Here is a 20,342-nt window from a genome sequence, read left to right as displayed (position 1 = left end):
CATAGTTTTTTTGCTGTTGATATATTTAAAGAATTTCTTTGGGTTTTTTTTACTATCCTCCGCTATTTGTCTCTCAAAGTTGATTTTAGCCATCTTGATTTCTTGTTTACTTTTCTTATTTGCCTCCTTGTATTGCTCGAAAGCCGATACTGTGCCCTCTGATTTATACTTCTTGAAGGCCAATTTTTTTCCCCTAATAAGTTTTTTGACGCTACGGTTTAGCCAGCCAGGTTTGGCTTTGTCTCTTCTAAATTTATTTCCCATAGGAATGCACTGCAAGATGCCTTTGCCTAATATGTTCCTAAAGCATTCCCATTTTTCCTCTGTGGTCAGTGATCCCAGGGTTTGGTCCCAGTTTACCCTTTCCATCAATGAGTACAATTTTGGAAAGTTTGCCCTTCTGAAGTTTAGGGTTCTTATGTTCCCCACTTGCCTTGTTATATTGTTATTTATACTAAATGTGATCATCCTGTGATCGCTAGAGCCCAGATTGTCCTGGACTCCTACCTGCGAGATTATGTCTGGGTCATTAGTGATCAATAGATCCAGGACTGCATTTTCTCTAGTCGGAGAATCCACCAACTGTGACATGTAATTATCCTGTAAGGTTTCCGTGAATAGGCGGGCCTTCTGTGAGTGTGCAGTCCCCTCGTCCCAGTCAATGTCGGGATAATTGAAGTCCCCCAATATGACGACTGATCCCAATTTTGCCACTTTACTCATTAGTGCTAAGAATTCCAGCTCTACCTCCTCCCCTTGGTTAGGTGGCCTATAGCAAACCCCCACAATTACTTTCCCCTTTTCTCCTTCCCTATGGAGTTCAACCCACACAGATTCTAAATCTATGCTCATCCCATCCGTAATGTCACTCCTTTCTATCACCTTTATATTGTTCTTGACATAGAGACATACCCCTCCCCCTCTTTTTCCTACCCTGTCCTTCCGGTACACCGAATACCCTTGGATATTGGCCAGCCAGTCATGTGAGGGGTCGAACCAAGTCTCTGTTATTCCCACAAGGTCTATGTCCTCCTCATGTACCAATATTTCCAACTCATCCATTTTATTAGCTAGGCTCCTGGCATTAGCATATACCCCTCTTAGTTTTGCGGAAGTTAAGCGCAATTGGCGGTTATGTTTATTCCTGTTTGGTCTGAGATTTTCCCGCACAGACCTGCCAATTGACATTGTGGACCTACTGTCGCTGCTGACCCTACAGCTGCCTTCAGTCCTCTGCTCCCTCCTGACTGACTCTACTTCTGAGCCCTCCCCCCCGTCTCCTAGTTTAAAAGCTCCTCCAACTTGGTGGCCATCTTTCTCCCCAAAAGAGCTGTACCGTCCCCATTAAGGTGCAGCCCATCCTTACTAAAGAGCCGGTAGCCGACTGAGAAGTCAGCCCAGTTCTCCAGGAACCCAAACCCCTCCTTCCTACACCAATTCCTCAGCCACTTGTTAAGTTCCCTAATCTCCTTCTGCCTCTCCTGTGTGGCTCGAGGTACAGGCGGTATTTCAGAGAAAACCACCTTGGAGGTCCTTTTCCTCAATCTATTACCTAAGTCCCTGAAATCGTTCTTAAGGATCCTCCACCTACCTTTAACTTTGTCATTAGTGCCCACATGCACCATGACCGCTGGGTCATCCCCAGCCCCCCCCCCATCAATCTGTCTGCCAGATCTGCGATGTGCCGAACTCGGGCGCCCGGTAAACAACAAACTGTTCGGTTCACGAGATCTTTTTTACAGATTGCCCTCTCTGTCCTCTTGATAATTGAGTCCCCAACTACCACAACCTTTCTAACCTTTCCTGAGTTACCTCCCCCCTTCTTCCTGGAGCCGACCCCCCCCTGGCAGCTGGGGGAGGGCGTGTTCTCCAGCTCTGCCACCCCTGAGTTGATATCCCCCTCAACCTGCAACTCGGCAAATTTGTTAGGGTGTACCAACTCAGGATTGGCCTCCCTGGCACTCCTCCCTCTCCCCTTCCTAACAGTCACCCAGCTGCGTACCTCTGCTGCTTGCGTCTCCTCTGTTCCTCCCTCCTCTATGCTGGCCCCTACCAGCTCCTGATAGACAATGTCCAAGCTCCTTTCCAGGTTGTTGATGCCACGCAGTGTTGCCACTGTGTTCTGTAGGTCCAGGATCTGGTCTACCAGAGCAACAAGTCGCTCACATCTTGCACAGCAGTATTCGCCCTCGATTGGTTCATCAAGGAACGCATACATGCAGCAAGAAGTGCACTGAGTGGCATCCGCAATCCTGTTGGACATTATTACCCTCTACTCTATGGGGATAATATTAACGACCTGCTCTTCCTTACCTACACTACCTCTGTCTCCCCTGGTACTAAACCTGGGGTCCTCACCAGTCGCTAAGATACTCACCAGTCGCAAAGATCCAACAGACGCAACGATACTCACCAGTCGCAAGGATACTCACCAGTCGCAAAGAACCAACAGACGCAAAGATACTTACCAGTCGCAAGGATACTCACCAGTCGCAAGGATACTCACCAGTCGCAAGGATACCCACCAGTCGCAAGGATACCCACCAGTCGCAAGATACTCACCAGTCGCAAAGATACTCACCAGTCGCAAAGATACCCACCAGTCGCAGGATACTCACCAGTCGCAAGGATACTCACCAGTCGCAAGGATACTCACCAGTCGTCAAGATACTCACCAGTCGCCAAGATACTCACTAGTCGCAAGGATACTCACCAGTCGCAAGGATACTCACCAGTCGCCAACATACTCACCAGTCGCCAACATACTCACCAGTCGCAAAGATACCCACCAGTCGCAGGATACTCACCAGTCGCAGGATACTCACCAGTGGCAAAGATACCCACCAGTCGCAAGATACTCACCAGTCGCAAAGATACTCACCAGTCGCAAGGATACTCACCAGTCGCAAGGATACTCACCAGTCGCAAAGATACTCACCAGTCGCAGGGATACTCACCAGTCGCAAGGATACTCACCAGTCGCAAGGATACTCACCAGTCGCAAGGATACTCACCAGTCACAAGATACTTACCAGTCGCAAGGGTACTCACCAGTCACAAGATACTTACCAGTCGCAAGGATACTCACCAGTCACAAGATACTTACCAGTCCCAAGGGTACTCACCAGTCACAAAGATACTCACCAGTCGCAAGATACTCACCAGTCGCAAAGATACTCACCAGTCGCAAAGATACTCACCAGTCGCAAAGATACTCACCAGTCGCAAGGGTACTCACCAGTCACAAGATACTTACCAGTCGCAAGGATACTCACCAGTCGCAAGGATACTCACCAGTCGCAAAGATACTCACCAGTCGCAAGGATACTCACCAGTCACGAGATACTTACCAGTCGCAAGGATACTCACCAGACTTCCCAGGTACTCTGTTGCAGAGACAGTCACACAGCAGTCAGTCGCAGCACTGTCAAACAGCTATTGATTTCTCACAGAGCTCAGTCACACAGCTTTCTCCCTGTTTGCAGCTGCTGCCTTACTCACAGCTGCTGCCACACACACACTGGGACGGATGTCTCCTCCTCCTCACTGGGCACGGACGGTCCTCCTCCTCTTCATGCAGGCACTAAGGGAGGCAGTTTCCGACCTCCCCCGCCGCGCTCTTCCTCGGTCCCTGCACCCGGTATCCTGGTGCGGTTGTTCACGTCCCTGCTGCCGCTCCCTCTGCTCTTCTAGCGGCTCCCGTCCTCCACCGCCGCTCAGTTGGTGGTTACCGGCCCCCTGCACGGTGCACCCGCACCCCTTGTGCGGCTCCCCCCGCACGTGTCCCCGCAGCTCCTCTTCCTCCTCGCTCCCTTGCCGCACGTACACCCACTTCCGGTTTCTCTCAGCGCCGGAAGTGATGAGGGATGTAGAAGGTAGCTGAGCATCATGGGAAATGTAGTTCCAAAACATCTGGGGTGCCAAGGTTCGCCATTACTGGTCTAGGGTCCCTATATATCATATTTGGGGGGTTTTGAGTAATTTTCTTGCAAAAAAAAATGATGATTTTTACATGTAGGAGAGGAATGCCAGAATTGCCCGGTTGGAAAGTGGCCAATAATGTTGTTCTCTATGTTTTACAGTCTCTGCCCCCTTTCCACCCATCTAAATTCTTCACATGGCAGCCTACAAACCCTTTTGCACCAGCAGGTAGGTAATGGTTTCTATAGAAATGCTCTTGGATTTGATCAGCGGACTATAACAGACTGTCTGTTTTAGATAGCAGCACAGAGCTCCCTCACTTCTCCTGCCCGCGGCTGGTCAGTAAATACGCCATACAGGAGCAGCTGGATCTTTTCTTTTACTTGCGCAGTGGCCGGCCATCGATGGCGTTCTACACTTTCATCGTGAACAAGCTAGTGAAAGTCAAAGATCCTCAACCGTTGTAAGTTTAAATGTATCTAAACCCAAGAACATAATTTATTGCAGCTTACCAGTTTTTTTTTTTTTTGATATGGTGGCGGCATTTGTTTTTATACTTCAACCCATTTTCCTTTCATTTTTCTTACTGATCCTGCCAGTAACCCACTTCCTGCTCTAGAGTGACCATACTCACTCACTACAGGGGTGTAACTACAGGGGTTGCAGGGGCTGCAATTGCAACCGGGCCCCATACTCCAGGGGGCCTGTGTGGCTCCCCTGTACACCTGGATAGGAGGGGGGGGGGGGCAGCATGTAGAGAAATCACTGTCCTCCTTTTTCCTCCTATAGCTGCAGGAGGAAAATGGAGGAGATTGGTTCCTCTGTATGCTGCCCCCGCCACTCCTCCTATCCAGTTCACTTGTGTTCTGCTGTCTCTGGGCCCCTGTGTGCTCCCCTGACCCCCCCCCCCCACTGTGCTGCACCCCCCCCGCCCCCCACCCCCCTGTGCTCCCTCTCCTCTCCTGCCAGCTGCTGCAGGGGATGTGTCACAATAGAGAACCAGGAAGGGGTCGGTAAATATGTAATTTACCAGCTATTTCCTTTTCTGAATGGACAGAGTCATAGTCAGTGATATTGTAAAAAAATAAAATAAAATGATAAAAAATAATACAATTAAAGTACCAAAAAATAAAAACTACTGACACCAGTGGGTGAACTTCCAGGATCGCAAAGGTCACACTTGCGACCGGGCCCTGGCATTCCACCACCGTGGGGAGGCCCCAAGATGGCAGGAAGGGGGCCCACTGCAGAACTTGTGAAAGGGTCCCGCTGCGGGATCGTAATAAAGGGCCCCGCAACAAGAGTAACGGGCCCCAGGATCAGTGGGAAGAGCCCCTGGCTTGAAGGGAAGGGCCCCGGCCAGGGGTCCGGGGGGCCCTCCATGGTTTCGTGCACCGTGGCTCTGAAGGTTCTAGTTATGCCTCTGACTATATTGTATCTACAGCGGATAACTAACAACTTTCCCCATCCTCATCTCTATTACATACAGAGGACGTGCAAACATTTTCTGTGCACTAACTTTATTTGCAGTTATCACCTCTACCTATAGACTGAACCTTCCCTGTCCTTCATTATTTCATTTTTGGTAAATACTTGGTTAATCCTGCCATTTCCTTGGACTTCCCTGTAGGTCAGGCATCACTATATGGCGGACCGTGGTCTGGATCCAGACCAAGGCACTGCCCAATCTAGACCCACAGTTGCACCATTTTGGAGCCGCTTCTTTCCCCCACCCTCTGCTGCTGTTATTAGCACAGTAGAGTGGAAGGCAGAACAATGCTGGACTGAGTGCGGCTGGCACAGCACAGCATTGGATGGAGGGCAGGAGCTGGTTATTATGAAAGGTTATACCCTGCAGCTCCCGCCCTCGGTCCAGTGTCATGCGGGCAGAGCACACTATAGTGGGGTGAGGGTGTGATCTGAAAGTGGGGCAGTGCTGTGGGGGGGGGGGGGTTGATTGATGTGACACACTACTTCTTTGGGGGGGCAGTACTATAGAGGATTGATGTAAAGTTGGTGTAGTGTTGTGGGGGAAGGGGTGATGTGGGGGGCAGGGGCAGCACTGTGGGAGGGGAGGTGATGTGAAGAGGGCTGAGTGCACTACTATGGGGACAGTCTGTGATGTAAGTGGGGGCAGTGCTATGGGTTGGTGATGTGAAGGGGATCAGCGCTGTGGGGGGGGGGGGGTGATGTGAAGGGGGTCAGGACTGTGGGGAGGTCATGTGAAGAGAGCAGAACACACTACTATGGGGGGCGGTCTGTGATGTGAAAGGGGGGCAGTGCTGTAGAGAGTGATGTTAGTGGGGGAGTGATGTGACATGGGTCAGCGACTTTGACTTTGACTGTGACGTGTGGGGGTGACTGTGAAGTGATGGGGTCACTGTGATTTACTGGCGTGACTGTGATCGTGATGTGTGGGGGTGACTGTGATGTGTGGGGGTGACTGTGATGTGTGGGGGTGACTGTGATGTGTGGGGGTGACTGTCATGTGTGGGAGTGACTGTGATGTGTGGGGGGACTGAGGAAACTGATGTAAGAACAGGATTGTGATAAAGAAGAAGGGCTATAATGTGTGGGGCTGACTGTGATAAGTGGGGCTGACTGTGATGTGTGGGGGTGACTGTGATGTGTGGGGCAGACTGTGATGTGTGGGGGTGACTGTGATGTGTGGGGGTGACTGTGATGTGTGGGGGTGATTGTAATGTGTGGGGGTGACTGTGATGTATGGGGGGTGACTGTGATGTGTGGGGGTGACTGTGATGTGTGGGGCAGACTGTGATGTGTGGGGGTGACTGTGATGTGTGGGGGTGACTGTGATGTGTGGGGGTGATTGTAATGTGTGGGGGTGACTGTGATGTATGGGGGGTGACTGTGATGTGTGGGGGTGACTGTAATGTGTGGGGGGTGACTGTGATCTGTGGGGGTGACTGTGATCTGTGGGGTGACTGTGATCTGTGCAGGTGACTGTGATGTGTGGGGGGTGACTTTGATGTGTGGGGGGGTGACTGTGATGTGTGGGGGCGACTGTGATGTGGGGGGTGACTGTGATGTGTGGGGGGTGACTGTGATGTGTGGGGTGTGACTGTGATGTGTGGGGAGTGACTGTGATGTGTGGGGGGGGTGACTTTGATGTGTCGGGGGGTGACTGTGATGTGTGGGGGGTGACTGTGATGTGTGGGGAGTGACTGTGATGTGTGGGGAGTGACTGTGATGTGTGGGGGGGTGACTTTGATGTGTGGGGGGGTGACTTTGATGTGTGGGGGGGTGACTGTGATGTGTGGGGGCGACTGTGATGTGGGGGGTGACTGTGATGTGTGGGTGTGACTGGGATCTGTGGAGGTGATTGTGATCTGAGGGTGTGACTGTGATCTGCGGGGTGTGACTGTGATCTGGGGGTGACTGTGATCTGTGTGGGGGTGATTGTGATCTGCGGGGTGTGACTGTGATCTGCGGGTGTGACTGTGATCTGCGGGTGTCTCTGTGATCTGCGGGGTGTGACTGTGATCTGCGGGGTGTGACTGTGATCTGCGGGGTGTGACTGTGATCTGCGGGTGTCACTGTGATCTGCGGGTGTGACTGTGATCTGCGGGGTGTGACTGTGATCTGCGGGTGTGACTGTGATCTGCGGGTGTGACTGTGATCTGCGGGTGTCACTGTGATCTGCGGGGTGTGACTGTTATGTGTGGGGGGGACTGAAGAAACTGAACTCTTTCATAACGATTTCCCCATTTATTACGCAGGATCCAGCAAGCGGCGGCAGATGTCTATGTGTTGGCGCTCTCCTCTTTTAGTCTTCCCTCTATTATTGCTTCCTGCGTTTGCTTTCTTGAGCTGCTTGGAGTCAGCAGTCACAAGTTACGGGTGGATGTCAATGTGGCCAACCTGATCCTGAAGCACGCAACGTCCAACCTGGAGGAATCCGAACACAAATCCTACACACAGGAATTAGGTATTCTTCTTCACAATCATTGTGGTTCCTGTATTGTTCCTCTGTTGCGATTTGGTTTTTTTGTACCTTTGCCTTTAAGCACTTCAGCTTCTGAAGATTTACCCCCCTTCCTTACCAGGCCATTTTTGTGGTACAGCGCTGCACTACTTTAACCACTTCAGCTCCGGAAGCATTTCCCTCTTAGTGACCAGGCCATTTTTTGCGTTTTGGCCCTGCGTTGCTTTAACTGACAATTGCGCGGTTGTGCGACGCTGCATCCAAATATAATTGATGTCCTTTTTGTCCCCACAAATAGAGATTTCTTTTGGTGGTATTTGATCACCTCTGCGGTTTTTAGGTTTTGCGCTATAAACAAAAAAAGAGCAACACTTTTGAAAAAAAAACACAATATTTTTTACTTTCTGCTGTAAAACATTCCCAATAAAAAAATAAAAATAATCAAATTTATTCATCAGTTTAGGCCAATTTGTATTCTGCTACATATTTTTGGTAAAATAAATCCCAAAAAGCGTATATTAATTGGTTTGCGCAAACGTTATAGCGTTTACAAACTGCAGGATAAATTTATGGACTTTTTATATACTTATTTTCTTTATTAGTAATGGCAGCGATCTGCGATTTTTAGCAGGACTGCGACATTGCGGCCGACAAATCGGACACCTAACTGACATTTTTGACATTTTTTGGGGACCAGTGACATTACTACAGTAATCAGTGATAAATAATATGCATTGTTACTGTATAAATGACACTGGCAGGGAAGGGGTTAACACTGGCCGTGATCAAGGGGTAAAATGTGTTCCCTATTGTGCTTTCTGACTGTGTGGAGGATGGGTTGGACAGAGGCAGAGAGAGATCGGTGATTCAGTTTAGCTGAATTACACAACCTTTCCCTGCCTCTATGACAGGAGAGCCGCCTGCTTTGTTTACATAGGCAGGCGGCTCTCCTGTCATTCTAGCCGAAGATTTCTGGAAGCCGGCGACCATCGAGCCCGCTCCTCCCGCGGTCTGGCTCCCGCTGTGTCTAATCAAAGCAAGAGCTTGGCTCCGGCGGCGCGCACACGTCGCCAAGACTGCATGCACATAATCACCACAGTAAATCTGCGTGGGGCGGTCGGCAAGTGGTTAACTGACATTTTCTCGGTCGTGCGACACTCTGCACAAATAAAAGTTATGTCCTTTTTTTTTTTTTTCTTCTCACAATTTTAGCTTTTCTTTTTTTTTTTGGTGGTATTTGAACACCTCTGCGTTTTTACTTTTTTTTTGCACTATAAACAAAAAAAGAGCGACAAATTAAAAAAAAAAAAAAAAAAAAACATATATTTTTTACTTTCTGCTATAAAACACATCCAATAAAAACATGTAAAAAATCAAATTTTCTAATACATTTAGGCCAATTTGTATTCTGCTACATTTTTTTGGTAAAAAAAAATCCCAGTAAGTGTATATTGATTGGTTTGCGCAAAAGTTATCGCGCCTACAAACTAGGGGATATTTTTATAGACTTTTTCTACTAGTAATGGCGGCAATCAGTGACTTTAAGAGTCGGTTCACACTGCCACGACTTGGTCGCCTGACAAGTAGCGCTCCATGCTGTGCAATGGAACCGTTCTAATCAGAGCGACTCAAGTCGCTCCGACTTAGAAAAAGGTTCCTGCACTACTTTGGGGCGAAGTCGGAGTGACTTGCATTGACTTCTATTATGAGAAGTCGTTTGCAAGCCGCGATGAAGTAGTGCTGCAGGGGCGTGAACCGGCTCTTATAGCGAAACTGCGATATTGCGACGGACAAATTGTACAACAACTGACACAGCAGGACTGTGTATGGTATGGCGGGCAATCTGACACTTTTGTCGCTTCCTGAGAACCAATGACAATTTTACAATGATCAGTGCTGAAAATATGCACTGTCACTGTACTGAGACTGGCTGGGAAGGGGTTAAAGAGGTTGTAAACCTCTGCATTTTTTTTTTTTTTTTTTTAAATAAACACCTGAAAGACAAACACACGAGCTAGTATGCATCGCATACTAGCTCATTATGAAATACTTACCTTAGAACGAAGCTCCGCAGTGCCGCTCACTCACCTCCCTCACGGGCGACATGTTCGGCCGCTCTTCTTCCGGGTTTGCTGCATCCGGCCATCTGATTGGCTGGAGCCGTGGTGACGTCACTCCCGCGCATGCGCGCGGGAGCCGACTTTCACTGCACTGGGCTCTGAAGGAACGGTACTAGCGGCCATTCCTTCAGAGCGCATGCCCCAGTGATGTCACTGGCTGCATGCAAGCTAAATATCTCCTAAACGGTACATGTTTAGGAGATATTTACAGTACCTATAGGTAAGCCTTATCATAGGATCACCTAAGGGTAAAAGTTGCAGAGAAGGGTTTACTTCCTCTTTAACATCAGGGGCGATCAAAGGGTTAAATGTGTGGCTAGAATGTGTTTTCTAACGGCGGGAGAGGTGCTTTTAGAAGACATGGATCGGTGTTTCTGCTTTACAAGAACACAGGATCCATGCCTTCTGTACTGACAGAACGACAATCTGCCTTGTTTACATAAGCAGACCGCTGTTCTTCCTCTGTACTGATTCTAAGGCCCTGTTCACACCTTGAGTGTATTTCAGCTTGTAAAACGCTCATCTCTGAAGTCTCTAAACGCCCAACAAGCAAAATCCCATTAACCACTTAAGCCCCGGAAGATTTTATCCCCTTCCTGACCAGGGGGTATTTTGCGATTCGGCACTGCGTGAATTTAACGGACAATTGCGCGGTCGTGCGACGCTGTACCTAAACGAATTTGACGTCCTTTTTTTCCCACAAACAGAGCTTTCTTTTGGTGGTATTTGATCACCTGTGCGATTTTTTGATCACGCGCTATAAACAAAAAAAGAGCGTCAATTTTGCAAAAATAACAATATTTTTCACATTTTTTTATATGAAATTCCCCCAAAAAAAAAAGTAAAAATCAAAATTTTTTAAAATTTTCGGCCAATTTGTTTTATGCTACCTATGTTTGGTAAAAAAAATCGCAAAAAGCGTATTTTGATTGGTTTGCGCAAAAGTTATCGCGTTTACTAACAAAGGGAAAGATTTTTGTCATTTTTGTTGTTTTTTTTTTTAACGCTTAATGGCGGCGATCTGCGATTTTTTTTGCGGTACTGCGACATTGGGGCGGACAGATCGGACCCTTGACTGACATTTGTGACACTTTTGGGGTTACCAGTGACATTTCTACAGTAATCAGTGCTATACATATGCACTGTTACTGTAAAAATACACTGGTTGTAAAGGGGTTAACTTTATTTGGAAGGGAGGGGCTGTGTGTATCCCTAGGGGCGTGCTTTCTACTGTGATTGGCTGTGGCTTGAGCTGTAAGGACACTGATCAACGGATCTACATACTAGATCCGTTTGATCAGTGTCTTTACAGCGAGGAGAATGACAGGTGGCTTGTTTACACAAGCTGCCTGACATTCTCCCTCTCCCCCGCCGATCGCCGAGTGACCGGCGGACATCGGGTCCGCTGGTCACACGCGCGGGGGGGTCCGTGACCACGTGGGAGCGGGAGCGCGCCTCCGGGGGGCGCGCGCTCGCTCCCTAGACCCTCACAAGCTAGTGACGTAGCCCTACGTCACTTTGCCTGTGAGGGGCTGACTGCCGACGTAGATCGGCGTTAGGCAGTCGGCAAGTGGTTAATTTCAATGGCCCCTGTTCATACATGAGCTTCTTTTTTTGGCAGATTACAAGCGTTTTTGTTAGATGTCAATGCCTGCCTGAAAAAAGCCCGAAAAAACGCCTGTTGAGGTGCAAATGGAGCCTAAGTATTTTTCTAGCAAAAAATACTGATTGTTAATTTCAATATTTCTTTATTATGATTTTTCAGTATAACAATACAACAATTCATACATAACAGCATCGTTAATAGCGGCCTACATACAATCAAAAGGCCATAAGACCAAAATAAATTTCAATTACCCCAATAGGGGCATTAATATCATAAAAGCCTCTCCTCAATACCCATAATCCATTATAAATAATCACAAAAAAAGGGGGGGAAGGGGGGGGGGGGTAAAGGGAAAACAAAACTTCCTCCCTTCCAGCATATTTCCACCAGTAGCAAGAACCAATCCCAAGATTTAATTATCACATCCATAATATAATTCCTTACTGCCTTAATCCGTCCCCACTGTACATCTAAAGTGATTCAGCCATGCGCTCCGTCTAACTTCAAATACTTTCTTTATCGAACTTATAGTAGCCAAAAATTTCTCCATCTCACAGTGCTGATTAACCACTTTACGTCCAGCCACCGCAGATGTACTGCAACAGGCCGGCTCTCCCAGCTAAAGTGCCGTACATGTACGGCACACACCTGGGAGGAGCTAGGGGGCGATCGCGCGCCGCCGGAGGCGCGCTCCTGCCCCCGCTCATCAGCAGGGGAGCCAGTGCGGGTGTCAGGCGGCTCCGATGGCCGCCGGCCACCCACGATCTCCCGCCGCTGACAGAAAAGGACAGACGGTTGATGCAAACACAGCCGTCCGTACTTCTCCCTGAAGTGATCACAGATGTCATGTGATCCTGCTATATAGGATCACATGTCTCTGTGATGGCTTCACAAGTCACGCCCCCCCCCCACAGTTCAGAATCACGCCCCTAGGGTCACATTTAACCCCTTGATCACCAGTACTGTTAACCCCTTCCCTGCCAGTGTCATTTTTACAGTAACAGTGCATATATATAGCACTGATTACTGTAGTAATGTCACTGGTACCCCCAAAAGTGTCAAAAATGTCAGTTAGGGGTCCGATCTGTCCGCCGCAATGTCGCAGTCCCACAAAAAATCGCAGATCGCCGCCATTACTAGTAAAAAAAAAAAAAACAATAAAAATGACATAAATCTTTCCCGTAGTTAGTAAACGCAATAAATTTTGTGCAAACCAATCAAAATACGCTTATTTCGATTTCTTTTTTTTTACCAAAAATATGTAGCAGAAAACAAATTGGCCTAAAATGTTAAAAAATTTAGATTTTTACATTTTTATTTTTTTTGAGAATTTCATATAAAGAATGTGAAAAATATTGTTTTTCTTTCAAAATTGTCGTTCTTTTTTTGTTTATAGCACAAAAAATAAAAATCCCACAGGTGATCAAATACCACCAAAAGAAAGCTCTGTTTGTGGGAAAAAAAGGATGTAAATTTCGTTTGGTTACAGCGCCGCACGACCGCGCAATTGTCCGTTAAAGTAACACAGTGCCGAATCGCAAATTGGGGCCTGGTCATTGAGCAGCCAAATCCTCCGGTCCAAATCCTCATTGGCTCAAAAACAGCAGGGAGAGCCATTTGCTTCTGCTGCTGTCAATCACAGCCAGGGAGGAGTGAGCGGGGGGGGGGGGGGGGGCAGAGCCAAGCTGTGCTCTGTGTACTTTATAGACACACGGAGCTGGCTCAGGAGCGAGCACACATGCGTGCCCCCAGAGTTTGCTTTGGGGGCACTTGGAGGGTGGGAGGAGCCAGGAGCACCAACGGGGAACCCGAAAATAGGAGGATCGGGACTGCTCTGTGCAAAACCATTAGAGCAGGTAAGTATGACATGTTTAATATTTAAAAAGAAATGTAAAATTTGCCAATAGAATCCCTTTAATGCAGAGACTTTGGTACATAAGAGGCAGCCTAATTTGTGTCTAATTATGTCACTGATTTACTTAGTAATTGTTTATTGCAGAGTGCTTCTGTGAGGGCCCTTCCACACAGGTGGCCGGGGGTGGGGGGGGGGGATAAAAACAGGCAGCTGAGGCGCCCCTTTACCGCCGCCGACCACCCACCTAAATGCTAACATTACACCTTGCCAGGGCCGTACACATGGCACAGTCGCAGTGCTTTGCTAACTCAGACTGCTGAGCCTGACAGGTGACCCCGCCTATCAAACTCATCCACTGAGTTCAACGAGAGCACAACGCAACCGCGTGCCAAGCACTCCGCTCATGGTGGTTATGGTGCAATATTTTCCTACAAAAATCCTCCCTTTGGGATTGAAAACACACAATAAAAGCCCTCTGAAAAGCAATCAACCGTGGATTGGTATAGCAGTGGTTGGCAAGCGTTCAGAAGGCGATCCTGCTGCCTTCTGAACACCTGCCAACCGCCCTCTGAAAAGCGATCCATTGTGGATTGCTTTTCAGAGGGCGGTTAGCATTAACACCAGTGTGAAAGAAGCCTCCTAACTCACTGGGTCAGCTAGTGGGCTTTAGCTTTACATTTCTTTTTACTAAGATAAAAAAAAAAAATATATATATATATATATATATATATATATATTAGTGTGTATATATATATATATATATATATATATATATATAATAGTGTATATATATATATATATATATATATATATATATATATATATATACTTATATATATACTTATATATAGTGTATGTGTGTATATATATATATATATATATATATATATATATTAGTGTGTATATATATATATATATATATATATATATATATATATAATAGTGTGTATATATATATATATATATATATATATATATATATATATATATATATATATACTTATATATATACTTATATATAGTGTATGTGTGTATATATATATATATATATATATATAAAATAGTGTGTATATATATATATATATATATATATATAAAATAATATGTATATAATATATATATAAATATAATATAATAAATATTATATAATATTATATTTATATATATATTGTATTATATATAATATTATTTATATATATAGATATACATATAAAATAATATGTATATAATATATATATATATAATATCATATATATATATATATATATATATATATATATATAAAAATATAATATAATATTATATATAATAAAATATATATATAAATATAATATTATATATATAAATATAATATATATATATATATATATATATATATATAGCTATTATGGTTATGTCCTCCTGCCATGCTTTGTCTTATTTTTGTGTTACAGGTCAGAGATTATTAAAGCTAGTGGACAATGAGACCGAGGCTGCTAAAGATCTTTTAACGAGCTTGGAGGAGGTAGTGGCTGTGGATCTGGAAAATGAGGACAGGTACGTAACATCAAACACTGGCTAGGTGGCCACAAAGCAAAATACAGTGCCTTGAAAAAGTATTCACACCCCTTGAAATTTTCCACATTTTGTCATGTTACAACCAAAAACATAAATGTATTTTTTAGAATTTTATGTGATAGACCGACACAAAGTGGTACATAATTGTGAAGTGGAAGGAAAATGATAAATGGTTTTCAAATTTTTTTTACAAATCTGTGAAAAGTGTGGCGTGCATTTGTATTCACCCCCTTTACTCTGATACCCCTAACAAAAATCTAGTGGAACCAATTGCCTTCAGAAGTCACCTGATTAGTAAATAGAGTCCACCTGTGTGTAATATAATCTCAGTATAAATACAGCTGTTCTGTGAAGCCCTCAGAGGTTTGTTAGAGAACCTTAGTGAACAAACAGCATCATGAAGGCCAAGGAACACACCAGATAGGTCAGGGATAAAGTTGTGGAGAAGTGTAAAGCAGGGTTAGGTTATAAAAAAAATATACCAAGCTTTGAACATCTCACGGAGCGCTGTTCAATCCATCATCAGAAAATGGAAAGAGTTTGGCACAACTGCAACCCTACCAAGACATGGCCGTCCACCTAAACTGACCAGCCGGGCAAGGAGAGCATTCATCAGAGAAGCAGCCAAGAGGTCCATGGGAACTCTGGAGGAGCTGCAGAGATCCTCAGGTGGAAGAATCTGTCCACAGGACAACTATTAGTCGTGTGCTCCACAAATCTGTCCTTTATGGAAGAGTGACAAGAAGAAAGGCATAAGAAGTCCTGTTTGCAGTTTGTGAGAAGCCATGTGGAGGACACAGCAAACATGTAGAAGGAGCTCTGCTCAGATGAGACCAAAATTTTACTTTTTGGCCTAAAAGCAAAACGCTATGTGTGGCAGAAAACTAACACTGCCCATCACCCTGAGCACACCCTCCCCACTGTGAAACATGGTGGTGGCAGAATGATGTTGTGGGGATGCTTTTCTTCAGCAGGGACAGGGAAGCTGGTCAGAGTTGATGGGAAGATGGATGGAGCCAAATACAGGGCAATCTTAGAAGAAAACCTGTTAGAGTCTACAAAAGACTTGAGACCGGGGCGGAGGTTCACCTTCCAGCAGGACAACGATCCTAAACATACAGTGAGGGAAAAAAGTATTTGACCCCCTGATGATTTTGTACGTTTGCCCACTGACAAAGAAATGATCAGTCTATAATTTTAATGGTCGGTTTATTTTACCAGTGAGGGACAGAATAACAAAAAAAAAATCCAAAAAAAGTGATAAATTGATTTGCATTTTAATGAGTGAAATAAATATTTGATCCCCTATCAATCAGCAAGATTTCTGTCTCCCAGGTGTCTTCTATACAGGTAACAAGCTGAGATTAGGAGGAATCGCTTAAAGGGAGTGCTCCTAATCTCAGCTTGTTACCTGTATAAAAGACACCTGTCCACAGAAGCAATCAATCAATCAGATTCCAATCTCTCCACCATGGCCAAGACCAAAGAGCTGTCCAAGGATGTCAGGGAGAAGATTTTAGACCTACACAAGGCTGGAATGGGCTACAAGACCATCGCCAAGCAGCTTGGTGAGAGGGTGACTACAGTTGGTGCGATTATTCACAAATGGAAGAAACACAAAATAACTGTCACTCTCCCTCGGTCTGAGGCTCCATGGAAGATTTCACCTCGTGGAGTTTCAATGATCATGAGAACGGTGAGGAATCAGCCCAGAACTACACAGCAGAATCTTGTCAATGATCTCAAGGCAGCTGGGACCATAGTCACCAAGAAAACAATTGGTAACACACTACGCCGTGAAGGACTGAAATTCTGAAGCGCCCACAAGGTCCCCCTGCTCAAGAAATCACATGTACAGCCCATCTGAAGTTTGCTTATGAACATCTGAATGATTCAGAGAAGAACTGGGTGAAAGTGTTGTGGGCAGATGAGACCAAAATCAAGCTCCTTGGCATCAACTCAACTCGCCGTGTTTGGAGGAGGAGGAATGCTGCTTATGACCCCAAGAACACCATCCCCCACCACCAAACATGGAGGTGGAAACATTATGCTTTGGGGGTGTTTTTCTGCTAAGGCAGTGTTTTTCAACCTTTTTTGGGCAAAGGCACACTTGTTTCATGAAAAAAATCACGAGGCACACCACCATTAAAAAATGTTAAAAAAATTTAACTCTGTGCCTATTTTGACTATATATAAAGTAATTCTCTTGAATAGGAATCAAATAAACACAAAGAAAGTATTTTATAATAACTTTATTATGAAATACTAAGTAAACAGAAATATGAAAAATTATAAAATACTTTATTCAGTGCGCAACCTGGGCCTGTTTGGCTGAACACAAAGCTGATATTCTGGCTGGAATCGAAGAAAGACAGCTCTTCGTCAACAGCTCTCAGTCTCTCTCTGTATTTAGTTTTTATAGCAATCAGGCTTGAAAAGCTCATCTCACACAGATATGTAGTGGAAAATGGGAGCAACGTCAAAATAGCTTTGTTTGCCAGAAGGGGGAACTCCTTGGCAGTATCCAACCAAAAACTGTCCAAAGGTAGATCAGCAAATCTTAGCTTGAAACCACGATTTTGTCTCAGTTCAGTTAGTTCCTCCTGCTCCTGTAAAGTCATGTCCTTTCCACCAACTGATGCTGAGCCATAAGGGTCCCTAACCCAGTCAAGGCATTCAGTGGAGACTGAAGAGAAATAAAATGACAACTTCTCCTCGAGAGTTTTTAAATGTTTAACTATTATCTCACACAGTGCAGCAGTGTGAACACCTTGCCATTGCTTGGTGAGTGTGAACATTTCAAGATTGCCACTTTCCACGTGTTGATGCCAGAGTTGCACCTTTGAACGGAATCCATTTATTTTATCTGTACTTGTAAGCAGGTTTTCATTTCGGCCTTGCATTCGTGTGTTCAGTTCATTCAGATGATGAAATATATCTGCCAGGTATGCCAGCCTTGCACACCACTCATCACTTGCAAGCAGCTTTGCGTAATCTGACCTCTCATTTGTCAGAAACACTTTAACCGCTTGCCGACTGCTCACAGTATATTTACTGCGGCAGTCAGCCCCTCACAGGCAGAGTGACGTAGGTCTACGTCACTATCCTGTGAGGCTCTGGGGAGCGAGCGCGCGCCGCCCGAGGCGCGCTCCCGCGCGGTCACGGACCCCCCCGCGCATGTGACCCCTCGGACCCGATGTCCGCCGGTCACTCGGCGATCGTCGGGGGAGAGGGAGAAAGTCAGGCGGCTTATGTAAACAAGCCGCCTGTCATTCTCCCTGGTGTAGAAACACTGATCACACGTTTCTACAATGTAGAACCGTTGATCAGTGTTCCTACACTTCAAGCCACAGCCAATCACAGTAAGAATCACGCCCCTAAGGACACACACAGCCCCTCCCTCTCAAATAAAGTTAACCCCTTCACTACCTGTGTCATTTTACAGTAACGGTGCATATGTATAGCACTGATTACTGTAGAAATGTCACTGGTAACCCCAAAAGTGTCAAAAATGTCAGTCAAGGGTCCGATCTGTCCGCTGCAATGTCGCAGTACCGCAAAAAAAAACGCAGATCGCCGCCATTACGCGTTAAAAAAAAAACCACCAAAAATGACAAAAATCTTACCCTTTGTTAGTAAACGCGATAACTTTTGCGCAAACCAATCAAAATACACTTTTTGCGATTTTTTTTTTACCAAACATATGTAGCATAAAACAAATTGGCCGAAAATGTTAAAAAATTTTGATTTTTAAATTTTTTTTGGTGGGTATTTCATATAAAAAAATGTGAAAAATATTATTTTTGCAAAATTTACGCTTTTTTTTGTTTATAGCGCATGATCGAAAAATCGCACAGGTGATCAAATACCACCAAAAGAAAGCTCTGTTTGTGGGAAAAAAAGGACGCCAAATTCGTTTAGGTACAGTGTCGCACGACCGCGCAATTGTCCGTTAAAGTCACGCAGTAAAAAATCGCAAAAAAAACCCTGGTCTTTTAGCAGGAAAATCCTCCGGTGGTAAAGTGGTTAAGTGCCCGGTAGGCAAGTGGTTAAGCATCAATATCTCTTCCAATCTTACATCCACTTACCTCTGTACAAGTAGACAACACACTAAACAGAGGTACTCCGTGCCTCATGCACTCTTTCAGAAGCTCCCGCAGTGCCGAATCGCAAAATACCCCCTGGTCGGAATGGGGGTAAAATCTTCCGTGGCTTAAGTGGTTAAGTTCCTCCCGCAGCTCATACACACGAACCAAGACCTTGCCACGCAACAACCACCGGACCTCCGTATGAAATAGCAAGGTTTTATGCTTCGCTCCCATCTCCTCACACAAAGCTGCAAATATGCGACTTTTCACGGGTCGTGACTTTACAAAGTTTACCATGCGCACAACATCATCCAACACATGAACAAGGTCAGTTGGTAAAGTCTTGGCTACGAGGGCCTCACGGTGTAAAAAACAATGCGTAACAATCACATCTGGATTTCTTTCCTTCACTCTGCTTACATAAGCCTTCGGTGCGCCCGACCATGGCTGCAGCTCCATCGGTGCAGACACTTGTGCAGTTTTCCCACTTAAGTCCTCCTTGTTCAAGGTATTCTGATGTGACCCGAAAAATTTCTTCTCCTGTTGTTTTTTCTGGCAATGCCTTGCAAAAAAGGAAGTTTTCTCTAATTGCATCACCATCCAAAAAAACGCACATTGGCCAAGAGTTGAGCATGTCCACTGATATCAGTAGACTCGTCAAGTTGCAATGCAAATTTCTCACTGATACGGATCTTTTCCAAAACCACACTTTCAATGTCTGCAGACATGTCATTAATACGTCTGGAAATTGTGTTGTCTGAGAGAGGGACTTTGGCTATTTCCTTAGCTGCTTCAGGTCCGAGCATCTCCTCTACAATAGCTTTGCAGGCGGGAAGTATTAATGTCTCTACCACAGTGTGCGACTTTTTTGACTTGGCTATAAGTTCAGCAACTTGATAGCTAGCTTTAAGAGCTCTTTCATTTACCTTTGTGGTTTTTCTCATGAAAGTTGCCTGTTTCTCCGTGTTTTCACGCAGGCGAACAAAATAGTCCACATTCTTGTTTTGAAGCGAAGGGTGTTTCGTTTGGAGACGGCGTTTAAGTTTGCTTGGGACCATAGCACTGTTAGATAGCTTTTCACCACACACCACGCACAGTGGAGTTGGTTTGTTTGCATCTCCGGTGAAAGTAAATCCAAATGAAATGTAGCTTTCGCTATATTGCCTTGTGCCAGAGAATTTGCTTGACCTAACCATCTTTGCTTTCTTTTGATCCCCACTCATACTTGGGCTCTCATCTGGCTCCAAAT

The 20,342-nt window shown here is 45.4% G+C and overlaps 1 protein-coding gene across 1 annotated transcript in view; it reads left to right on the top strand.

Moving 5' to 3' along the window:
* Nucleotides 1–20,342, top strand: part of SPG11 (SPG11 vesicle trafficking associated, spatacsin) — a 196,148-nt gene that overhangs the window by 101,378 nt on the left and 74,428 nt on the right. The window contains exons 20-23 of the mRNA XM_082252993.1: nt 4,083–4,149; nt 4,219–4,384; nt 7,662–7,870; nt 14,882–14,984. Of these exons, the coding sequence (XP_082109119.1) occupies nt 4,083–4,149; nt 4,219–4,384; nt 7,662–7,870; nt 14,882–14,984 (545 nt within the window). The remainder of the gene's footprint in view (nt 1–4,082; nt 4,150–4,218; nt 4,385–7,661; nt 7,871–14,881; nt 14,985–20,342) is intronic.

This window comes from Pelophylax lessonae (assembly GCF_965119305.1).
Source record: "Pelophylax lessonae genome assembly, chromosome: 4".
Lineage (NCBI taxonomy): Eukaryota > Metazoa > Chordata > Amphibia > Anura > Ranidae > Pelophylax > Pelophylax lessonae.
Note: the sequence above shows the minus strand (reverse complement) of the source record. Positions and strands in the feature narration are given on the sequence as shown.